Source organism: Rhincodon typus, chromosome 4, assembly GCF_021869965.1.
Source record: "Rhincodon typus isolate 14 chromosome 4, sRhiTyp1.1, whole genome shotgun sequence".
NCBI classification, from domain to species: Eukaryota; Metazoa; Chordata; class Chondrichthyes; order Orectolobiformes; family Rhincodontidae; genus Rhincodon; species Rhincodon typus.
In genome coordinates, this window is record NC_063335.1 from 81,859,915 (window position 1) to 81,872,080 (window position 12,166).

The 12,166-nt window shown below is 37.3% G+C and overlaps 1 protein-coding gene across 1 annotated transcript in view; it reads right to left on the reverse strand.

Moving 5' to 3' along the window:
* nbn (nibrin) overlaps window positions 1-12,166 on the reverse strand; it is a 57,035-nt gene that overhangs the window by 24,841 nt on the left and 20,028 nt on the right. The window contains exons 7-13 of the mRNA XM_048596145.1: window positions 10,625-10,812; window positions 8,118-8,215; window positions 6,691-6,832; window positions 3,895-3,951; window positions 2,615-2,896; window positions 1,926-2,334; window positions 453-533 (exon numbers count right to left, since the gene is read on the reverse strand). Coding sequence (XP_048452102.1) covers window positions 453-533; window positions 1,926-2,334; window positions 2,615-2,896; window positions 3,895-3,951; window positions 6,691-6,832; window positions 8,118-8,215; window positions 10,625-10,812 — 1,257 coding nt within the window. The remainder of the gene's footprint in view (window positions 1-452; window positions 534-1,925; window positions 2,335-2,614; window positions 2,897-3,894; window positions 3,952-6,690; window positions 6,833-8,117; window positions 8,216-10,624; window positions 10,813-12,166) is intronic.

Sequence of the window (12,166 nt, forward strand, 5' to 3'; positions counted from 1 at the left end):
GAACTAAGAATTAATGCTACACAACCCAGGCTGATTCCATCAGCCTCATCAGTACTCGTCAACTTTTAGAGAGCACCTCTCGCTAAGAAGCACTGCAACCAATCATTTTTCAGCTATTAAATAGCTGTTCAACGACCTGCGTTATCAGAAAATCTTCTCTTTTAGATATTATTTGCAACAAGATTCACTTTAAGACTGATTGTTATTCAGCTTGATTCGATTGTTTCTTTTAATACTGCTTAGTACATTACCCAATAATGGTCAGCAATTGGTATGATCACTATTGCCATTTTGGCTAGACTGAGTGCTATAGAAGTGATTTATTAAAAGAAGTCATCCAGAAGTTACTTAACTGGAAGGTACAATGTTCTGATTAAATCTGATCTAATTTGTTAAAGTCTCTTTAGAAATTATTTAATGTGGTTAGATTTACAATGGTGTAAAATACTTACATCATTTAACTCCTTATCGAATGATGCAGGCAACTCATGCTTAACTTCAGACTTCTGTTTTACTTGTGATGCCTTTGCATGCTTAATTACAAGGAAGAAACAGGAAATATTTACAGACCATAATTTTCACTTAATTATTACCATTATCTCCAAGATATGTTTTTAATGCAAACTACATTATAAATATATGTAGCAAATGTAGAGTTTTAATTGTGGTTCAATTTACCCAATTATAGCAGATATAAAGATAAAAATTAAGGCTAATTTCTGAACAGATTTAACAAGAGTTGCTACAACAAAGCATTCATATATACCACACATATAATATGCTATCCTTCCTTATGTAGATCATTACTTAGTCTGCAAAATGACTAATTTGCATGCACAACGTACACATTTGAATAAATGTGTTATGACTGAAGTTCCATTACATATTAAGTTGAGTTCTAAAACAATATCCTCAAAATCTGAAATACAGGTAATGGTTACAAAAAAAATTGAAATCAAATAAACTTTCACCCTCAATCCGAGTATAACACATGTTCAAAACCATTGGCACAATAGAAGCACTGATTATTGGTATTATCCAAAAAAAAGTCTGATATAACCGGACAAAGGCCGGTATACCGTCACCAAGTCACCCTTTATTTACTTGTGCATAGTACACGAGCTGTGGACAGCCAGCTTGGAGTCAGTCCTCTGAACTGAGGAGATTCTAAATTAGAGATAGCAAGAACTGCATCTGCTGCAGTCTGGGTCAATAGTGTGGAGTTGGAGGAAAACAGCAGGTCAGACAGCATCAGAGGAGCAGGAAACTTGACGTTTCAGGTTTATAGCCTTCATCAGGACTCCGGATGAAGGGTGTAAACCTGAAACGTCAAGATTCTAATCCTCCTGTTTATACCGGTCAGCCAGAACTTCCTGATTACGTTAACAGGTCGTTAACCTGGGCCAGTCAACAAAATCCACATGGTTCCAATCACTACAAAGTCATAACAAATTAGAGACAATCCAGTTTCCCTGATCACACTCTGTCAACTGAGTTCTGAGAATTTTCCAAGATTAAATTTTGGCCAGTACTGAATTGGCTGATTTCAGTACAGCCATTTCAATTGGTTCTAGTTCCTCTTGGTAATTTTACTCTTCCCAAATCAATGTTCAAAATTCTGATCACTATTTGGTGACATCTGCCAAATAGTACACGTCAGGAAAGAACTCTCAAACCTTTTATAAAGAACCCATAACAAAACAAAAGACGTTTTTAAATTCAACTGATTCTAATGTATTGATTCGGAGGTATTGGTTGCAATTGCATCAAACATAATGGTAAGGAAACTAATTCGATTTAAGAAAAGTGTTACATAATCTTATAAAGAAAAGGACTTGAATTTATACAATACCAATGTTGTGTTGGCAAAAATTAGTCTATGCAGATAAGATGACAAAATCACCAATTTAAAAAGCACTACTTACACATACTTTGTTTACATCTTCTATTACAGACTCATCGTTTCTGTTGCAAGATAAAACCTCAGGTTCTATTTTTCTCCTTTTAGTCACTTGCACCTGTTCATCTGTGGGAAGCTTCAGGTCCTTTTTCAGATTTTCATCTTCTGGCTCTTTTCTTTTTTGTATTTCCTTTGCATGGTTGGGGGCAGTTTCTTCTTCACCAAATCCTCTCGGGCGGCCTTCTGAACTCTGATCACAGGCTCCAGTTTCATGATTTGCAGAAAGATATTCACACTGACTCCTTTGTCCTGTGAACTTGGAGTCATTCTTTTCCAATGAAGATTCTGTGATATTTAGGCGATGATCAGTGGGTTTTTTTGGCTCCTCTGTTCTTGCAAATTTAGCTTGAGATGATCCTGTCTCCTCTCTTTCCCTGTTTATATTTTTTTGAATAGCAAAAAAAAAATAAATTTCCATATTTCTAATTTCAGTTCAATTTCTTTTTTAAATGCAACTGTGGTAAAAGTAGAAACTGAAGAATGTTAGGGCGCAAAGGTAAAATATGGTTTTTTTTTAACTTAAGTTTGCCAGCTAAATTGTATTGGTCTTTTGGAGACCTATGTTATTGGAAATGTACTGCAAGATGAGACGAGACTACCAAGCCAGGTTTGCTAAAGCAAGTAATCAACTTTGTTCATATTCCGAAGTTTTACCTTTTTCTCCCCACTGGCTGAAAGAAGTCGTACATTAAGACTGATTGCTTTTGTGAAGAGATGCTGCCTTTCTTTTTAACATTTTTGAGAGTTGTTGTTGTTATGAATGGCTTTTTGTCAACAGTGACAAATGCTTGTCTCTGTTCTTTGTTCTGTCTTTTATCTGCTGGAAGTAGTGGTCTCATGCTGAATGTTTCCTTTGCCGCTGAAATATCCTGTGATTCCATTCTGCTTCCCTTTTCAGGTGTCTCTTTTATCATTTGTGTATAATCTACATTCATTCTGAAACAAGATTTGATATTAATTTCAACTGCAGAAAATCAAATTACTAAATTTATCTCAAAATGAACAAATTTCCATTCACAGTTACACAGTACACAAATTTAATCATGATCAAAAACTCAATGCAAAAAGGAATGAACAAACAAAAATCTTTTCCATAATTTTCTTATTGTTAATAGTGTACCATCCAATGAGCTACATAATTAGTGCCACTGAAAAGCTGGCATACTGCTATATTGTGCCAAGCTAACAGGGTCATGGATTTAAAACACTATATCACCCACTGTAGCTGGAAAAATCTGAAGTAAGTGTAACATGGAAGAGAATAAAAGTAAGTTAACATGGTAAATGAACTTCTATGTATGGAAATTTCTATATTTCCATATTTTTACACAACTTACAATCTGTAATTACAGAAGGGTTATAAGCAGTTCTACAGACATCAGTTATCCTACTTATGGAATTAGGCAGTAAGACAATACGAAACAGGAATAAGAATAGGCCATTCAGTCCCTCACATCTATTCCACCATTCAACAGGATCATAGCTGATCTGATTCACCTTACATTCACTTTTCAGACCTTTCCTCATAACTCTGGATTCCCCTTTTAATCAAGAATCTACCTCCTCAGCCATAAATGTACACAAGGACTCTGCCCCTCAATCTTAGCAAATGTGTGGGGGAATGGTGTTGATGAAGACAGAAACAAGGAAAGAAAAACAGATGCTAAGGTGCCAACAATGCAGCAATTAAAATCAGGGATGCCAAGTTGAAGAAGCACAGACATCTTAGAGGTGCAAGCTTGGAGAAAGTCGCAAGAATGAGAGAGGGTGAGGCTGTGGAGATATCTGAAAACAAAGATGTGGATTTTAAAACTGAGGTATATATAAATAAAAATATATTCTTAACAAAGCTACAAATTAAAAATATAATTGGATACTAAATATTTGCAATATTGACCAGGCTGGCTTTGAATTCATGCAGCATGCTTACTCACCCTGACAATGTCTCTGAAGAACTGAGACTACCAAAATGTTCTCCCCACTGAAGCAGGCTACAGGTAAATCAAAGGCCGCAGAAGAAAATATATGATTTTTTTTTGTATTTAACATTAATATTTTGCATGGTACTCTGTTTAATTGCAGTTATAGTCACTTTGAAATTGTCAATTTTATGCTAATTCTTAATCAAACTTTAAACAATAAGATTTAATGTATTGAACTTATAAAAATTCCAATTAAAGATTTTAACTCACTGCACAACTTTTTCTTACTTTGTTTCAGTACTGTTAATAATTAATATAAGATAAAACATTTCCCCTGTAACCAGCACAAAATATATACAGTTAGGTGTCATCACAGGCCCTACAATGAGAAAACTATGCCATCTAGTGTTTACTTGGAGGTTCCTTTAGACACCATCAATGGCTAAGGCTTAATGGCTTAAAAATCTGCATCAGCCTCTGGTTATTCCAATTAGTTAGTACATATTCATAAAGACAATAAACCCAGACAAAAATTAAGTGACTTCTTTCTTAAGAAAAACTTACAGGACACAAGAAGAGCATCAAGAACATATGTTTTGAGCAAAAATATCAAACAATTTGTTGAAAATATTACAAGGTAACTTTTAAATATCATAAATTACAAATGAAAAAAAATTTGTGTAATGATATTTCTCAGATGGCTTTTCATTAAACCTTGCTCGATTGTGTCAAGTACCATATTATAGAATCACAGATGATAAAACTTTTGGCCCATCAGTACCAAATCCACACCAAAACTATCCTCATCCTAGTTTCATCTTCATTTCCATGTAGTCTATTTTGTTTTTTCCAAGTGTTCATCTAACTTCCTCTTGGACATAACTTCAGCATTACATGGAAAGACAAAATCACGAAAGAAACAGCCCTTTCTCAGTTAGCACGAATCAGGTGAAGCAAGGATCTCTAGCTTGGGCATTAAGAGTTTATAAGAATAAGGGGTGATCTTATTAAAATACAAAAAAATTCTGAGGGGCTTTACAGAGCTGATGTTGAAAAGTTGTTTCCACGAGTGAAGGAATCTTGAAATTGGGGTACAGTTACAGAACAAAAGGCCATATAAAACAGATGCGAAGGAATTTCTTCTCCTAGAAGTTAGCGAATACCTGAAAATCTGTACCCCAGATAGATACGAAGGCTACATCATGAAACATATTTAAAAGAGAAGGTAGATAGATTTTTGAAATATTGAGGAATTGAGAGCTGGGCAGGTTTCAGGAGCCAAAATTTCTTATTTTATAATCAGAAGATAAAAGATAGCCACCCTGCCAAGGAAACATCATATGGGAAGATAACCTGTACCAAGAGGCTAGTGGTGCTTAAAGCTGATAACATATTGTGGACTGGATGACATACATTCAGGGATACCGTGGGTAGGAATTGTAAAGGCATTAGCAATAACCTTTCAATTTCCCCTGAATTCGCAGGTGGTGTTGGTGCACTTCAGAATTGTAAACATTAAACACTTGTTCAAAAAAGAGACTGTAAAAATAAACTCTGCAAATTACAGACAAATCAATTTGACTTTGGTCGTGGGGAAACTTCTAGAAAAAACTATTTGGGATAGAATTAATACACAAATGGAAAAAGTGGGTTAATTCAGAAGAGTCAACATGGATTTGTTGTGTCTTATTAATTTGGAGTTTACTGAAGAGGTAACACAGAAGGCCAATTATGTGATGTACATGCACTTTCAAAAGATGTTCAATAACGTGCTGAATAACAGTCTTGTGAGGAAAGTAATAAGTAATATTAAGAAGAAAAGCAACAGCAGCAACATGGGTATAAAATTGGCTAAGGAATAGGAAACAGAGTAATGGTTAACGTGCAACTTTCGGGTTAGATGAAGGCTTGTAATGGAGTTACCCGGGCGTCGGTATTGTGACCCTTGCTTTTCCTGGTGTACATAAATTATCTAGATCTTAGTGCGTAGGAAAAATTTCAAAGTTTGCAGATGACTAAAAACTTTGGAGAATTACAACCATGAGGAGGACAGTGTAAAACTTCAAAAGGACAACGACAAGTTGGTGAAGTGGACTGCTCGTTGGCAACTGATACTTTGTGTAAAGAACATAGACAATATAAAATGTAGGGTACTCTTCTAAATGGTGTAAAAGAGCAGAAAGACTTTAGTGTATTTGTATAAAAGTAAGTAAAGATGGCAGGACAGGTATAGAGAACTATTACTAAAGCATAGAGTATTCCAGACTTCATTAATAGGGGCACAGAGTATAAGGTCAGGGACACTGTGGTGAACCTATATAGGTCACTGGTTAAACTACTGGAATTCTGGGTGACACATTTGAGGAAGAATGGGAATGCATTTGAAAGACTGCAGAAGAGGTTTACAAAAACTATTCCAGGGATGAGAAACTTCAGTAGTGAAGATGGATTGGAGAAGTTGGGATTGTTTTCCTTAGAGAGCAGAAGATTGAATGGAGGTTTGATAGAAGCTTTCAAAATCATGAAGGGTATGGACAGGGCAGATGGGAGAAACTGCTCCCACTCATAAAATGCTCGAGAACCAGAGGACACAGTTTTAAACTATTAAAGATTAAACTACAGAGTTACTTTTGAGTAATAAAGACATAAATACATAATGCACAAAGATTGAACAAAGTAGAGGGGTATAGAGAACTCATTCTCAACTTATGTCCCTGTCACCTAAACAAAATGGTGATCATGGCGAACATAAATACCTCCAATCATGAGGATTACATTTTACTTTCTGAAAGTGGGTTATTTATTTACCTTGTACTGTGTTCTTGTGTTGATTGTGTATCTGGTACATATGCAGCAACTTGCGATGTATCTGGAGCAGTCATATCAGCCATTTCAACATTTTGAGTAAGTGTAGGGTCTGGAATTGTTGTTCTTGAAGAGGAGAAAACTCCTTAAAGAAATAAGTAAATGTCTAACTTATCTGAGTATGTCCATAGTTTCTAAAAAAAAAAAACCGAAAATGCTTTGCATGAAGAACAGACAATGAATATGGCTTTCCCAGCATTTCCCATGTGTATGACAAATTTAGACTGAAACAATGTTAAATGATTAACTTCCTCAAAGAGGTGAAACTCAGCCTGGATATGGAAGATACTTGCACCTTTGGTGACGAAAAGTATTTGTTTTTTTTAAAACTTGCAAAGCATATGCACCTTTGTGAACTACAGTAGGTCTTGCAATAGACTGTGCTTTCAGGATGATGTTAAGTAGTCAACTCCAAACTTCTGGCCCAGTGAAACCAAAGGCTAATTGTGATGGAAACAACTGGATTTAACAATGCAAGTAATCACATTGAAATTATAAAAATCACAGAGCCACAGAAAAATTACAGTATATAAAGAGGCCATTCAGCCCATTACATAAATTCACCATAGCCTTCCTAGACCGTCAGGCTGCTCTCTCATTAGAGACACATGACTGGTGGTGGTTTAACCCAAGAACCATTACACCTCAGGCAAAGGGAGAGGTTGAGAAGGGGAGTCCTTCATGGTACCCTCAGCCAGTGCGGAAATTGAACTAAAGATATTTGTGTCACTCTGCATTGCAAACTAGCCATCCAGTCAATTGAGTTAATCTTCCCCTGTCATATTTGTGCCAGCTGAATGTGCTTCTGCCCATTCTAAATGACTTTCCAGCACGTAATCCGCACCTTTGCAAATTACAGACTCTCAGGTGCAGATTTGGAATAGTTTAATGTCTATCTCAACCACCCAGACTCTCTGGGTGAAAATTTTGTTTCCTCATGTTCCTTCTAATCTTTCTACCAATCACTTTAAACCAATGACCTCTCTGCGATGGGAAATGGGCCTTCACTGTCCAATCTATCCAAGCCCCTCATTATGTCATACACCTCCATTAAATCACCCCTCAGCCTCCCTTGTTCTGAGGCAAACAATTCTAGCCTATCCAATCTTTCCTCATACCAGCAATTCACAAGCCCTGGCAATATGCAGGTAAATCTCCTATGTACTATCTCTAAAGCAGTTATGACCATCATGTAATGTGTAATGTACTGGAACTGTACACAAAACTCCAGCTGTGATCTAACCAGTATTCTAAATCAGACACATGCAATTATTAGAACATAACATACCTGCAAAAGCATGCACTGTTCTCTGCAATAGCTCAGATCTGAGTAAGACATGACACACCAGTGGCATATTTTATACACTTACCCTGATCAAGCTCCCGGTAGGGATTACAATAAGTATCTGTTGAATTGTGAATAACTGCAAAACCAATCTCTGCCTCGGATATAGGACGTAGGCCTTTTCTAGTCAAACAAAAAACATTCTGGTTAATATGAACCACTAAATGGATAGCTAACAATGAAAGCACTTCAGCATTTTGAACAAACAAGTTACATACCTATCCATAGTTGGAATGTATAATCCCTATTATTTTATAACTAAGTAGTTTTAACAACTACTATTGATGGTAAGAAGATTTCCAAGATATACTTATAGTGTTAGAGTAATGTGCAACTATTGCAGTAATTGTTTTGGAGATGGCACACAAATTAAAAGTTTACTAAATTCAATTTCAGAACATGCTATCGTGTGATTTGAATTTATGACTCATGGATTAGCTTCGTGGATTTCTATACCAGTGCAATTTTCTTTAAAAAAACGACAAAGATTTTTAAAACAAGCCATTCCTTAACATATCAATTATTAATTGCAAATATTTTCTGAAGGTCTAACACTCCTGAAATAAATTGTAATTAAACTCCTCAAAAATACAGACTGATGAGCTGATATTGCTTGCCCAAGGTTACCCGTTGACTAACATATTCTCTACAAATTAAAACAAAGTACTAGCTAGGGAAGCTCAGCAGTTCTGACATCAATGGAAAGAGAAACAGTCAACTTTGAAGCTCAATACAATTCTTCTGCAGATTGAAGGGGGCTGGAAAAGTGATGGGTTTTAAGCTGTTGAGAAGAAATGGTGGGGAGGAAGAGCAAGTGGAATAAATGACAAGGCATGCCTTAGAGCAAAAGGAAAAGACAGTGACAACGGTGGTAGAGAAATGATATGGATGAACAGAAGATGCTCCTGCCAGGTATCAGTAATAGAAAATAAGTCAGTGGGGAGGGAGGTTGAGGACAGTCAAGGACAGTTGAGCACAAATTGAGGACAGTTTATGTCTGAAATTGTTGAATTCAATGTCTGAGTTCGGAACTCTGTAAAATGCTTAAACAGAAAATGAGATGCTCTTTTTCCAGCTTAAGTTGGGCTCTGCTCAAACACTGCAGCAGGCCCATGGCAGACAGGATTGCATGAGAACAAGACGTTGTATTAAAATGGCAAGGCCTAGAAGGTCAAGGTCATTTCTGTGGACAGAAGATGTCTCCTGAAAGGTGTGTTTGAGTCCTTGGATAAGGAAGTGGATAAGGTAAATGGTTAAGTGTTATACATTCTGCCGTTGCATGGGAAGGTGGCATTGGGAGGGAGGAGGGAGTGGTGAAGAGGTGAAGGAGCAGACCAGGGAATCACAAGGGAAACAGTCCCTGCAGAAAGCCAACAAGGAAGGAGAGTGGAAGAAGTGTTTGATGGCAGCATCATGCTGGAGGTGGCAGAAATGTAGGAGAATGATCCTTTGGAATGTGGAGGCTATTGGTTTGGTAAGTGAGGACAAAGGGAACCCCATCATTCTGGGAGGGCGGAAAATGGGTGACAGAAGTGAGGTAATTTGCGTCAGACACTGCTGACAAACACAATTGGGTATAATCCTTGGTTGAAAAAAAAGGCAGGCACGTTGGACGTCTTTAGAAGGTGGCACCATTAATGTGATGGAGACAGAGAAACAGGGAGAATGAAATGGAGCTGATACAGGAAGCAAGGTTTGAGGAAGTGTAGTTAGGGTCAATGAAAGAGTCAATGGCTTTGCTGTGGATATTGGTAGATGGCATGTCCCCAGAAACGTCAAGAAAAAGAAGAATCAGAGATAGAGCAAGTAGAGGTGAGAGAGTTGGAAGCAAGTTGATTAATTTTTTTCAATTCCAGATGAGAACAGGAAGCAGCAGTGATGCAGTCATCAATGTACAGAAGAAAACTGTGGGAGGAAGCCCTCCCCAAGTAAGACTGAAACAAGGAATGTTCCACATGGCTAAAACACATATTGAAACATCCTCTCCACATTCATCCTGCCAAGTCCTTTTAGGATCTTACGTTTTGGAGGGAACTGGTAACTGCTGTTAACACAGGAAACTCCAGGTGTTAGTACCAATGACAGTAAAAGAATGGTGGTATACTTCCAAGCCAATGGCAAATGGCTTGGAGAGCAACATGAAGGAGGTGGTACCATTTTGGAAAGAAAGTAGAAGTAGGCTGTGTGGCGTCAGGATACAATAAAGTGGGAAGCTGTGGGAAGAATATCTCTAAATGAGTGAAATCAATGACAGTCCTACAGACAACAGCCTAGCATTCAATTATGGTGTTCAGTAGTTCAGTATGGTTCCCCCGGGGAATTTAGGAAGAGATGTTTGAGAGTCGGTGCTCAGTATCAGCAAGATAGAGGTCAGTAGGCTAGACAACAACTGCTTCTTGTCAGCAGGTTTAATAAAGTTACAGTTGACCAAGAGAAAAGAGAACAGCAAGTTCAGAGTGAGGGCAGCTAAGAAATTAAGTTGGTCAATTGTTTGATTTTATATTATATTTCATATAAAGATGGCTTATGTACCGTTGTAAAGCTCTCATCACTGACTTGAACAATTTTTCTCCTGAATTTGAGACAGTTTGAGAATCTGACACTCCAACATCAATAACACAGCTTCCTGGTGCTTCAAGGAATGATAAATCTGAGGTACTACTCCCTAAAAGTTTAACATCTCCTCCTCCAAGAATTAGAGCAGAATTCAGCCTCTTGTGCTGCAAGACAAGTCACATACATAGTTAATAGCCAACAAAAATGCAATAGTTTTAACTCCCAGTGGGAACATGATTACACTAGTTGTTATATCTTTGTTAAAAAATACATGAATAAAACTGTGATTAATGCTAAATAATAAATTATCCAGTAATTTGAATTAAGCAATGGTACCAATAAGAAAGAAATAAATTAGTTTTAAAAATTCTTAAATCAGATCTTTCAATCGGTATACACAATGTTTACTGACAGGTGGACCAGTAATAATATGACAGATTTAAGATTATTTAAAAGTAAACAAGACTTTTTTTTCATGTAGTGAGTTATAATGTTCCAGAATGCAGTCCGTGGAAGTACAAACAATATTTGCTTTGACTCAGACGTATTAAAGACATATTCAAATGCAACATTGCATCAACAGAAATATAAACATTATGGGATCATTTCTGCCACCCTTTTTTGGACAAGGCTGAGAATTACAATGTAGCACTAAGCACCCTACTCCCAGTGACAAATAGGACCTTGTTTATGTAACAGGTCAACAAACAGCTGAGCAATGTTCTTGCCCAAAAAAGACAAAGCAACACCTGAAATTTGAAATCTAACGGCATAAATGGAATTTTGTCCATTCCATTCAACTAAGTGTGAAGCAGCCAAATCTGAAGTCATGCATGCTGCTCCAAAAACAGGATACAAGCCTGCAATATTTTGTCAATCCAGGAAGTGCACGAATGCTCGTATTAGCCCAGGGAGCTGAGAGGATCATTATTTGACTGGTCAATGATGCATCCTTCTGCAGGGTTTGGATTCATCAAATACGATGCATCTGTGGCAGAAGACAAAGGCTCACTGGTTTTCCCAGAGAGATGGATGGGACATATGGACCTACTTAAGAACTCTGGGAGTTGTATCAAACAAAAGATTCTGGCTACTTAATACGTAGAAACCTTGCCCCACCACATTTATACATGAACCTAGCTATGTAGGGAACTATCATTCATCATTTGCTGTGATTGCATGCTAGCTAGTTTGGACAGATCAAGTAAGCTCTCAGCTGAATATTTGACAATGTATGGCACTAGAGGTTATAATTAATATCATCACTTTGAGCACTGCAGAACACAGCAAAGGTGCCTCTCTAACTTTCTCTAATTGCAAGTTAGTGGCGTGAAAAGGGGCATCCAAATGCCTCTGAACATCAACATTTAATAAGAGATAGTAGGAACTGCAGATGCTGGAGAATCCGAGACAACAAGGTGCAGGGCTGGATGAACACAGCAGGCCAAGCAGCATCATAGGAGCAGAGAGGCTGACGTTTCGGGCCCAGACCCTTCATCAGAAAAGGGGGAGGGGAAG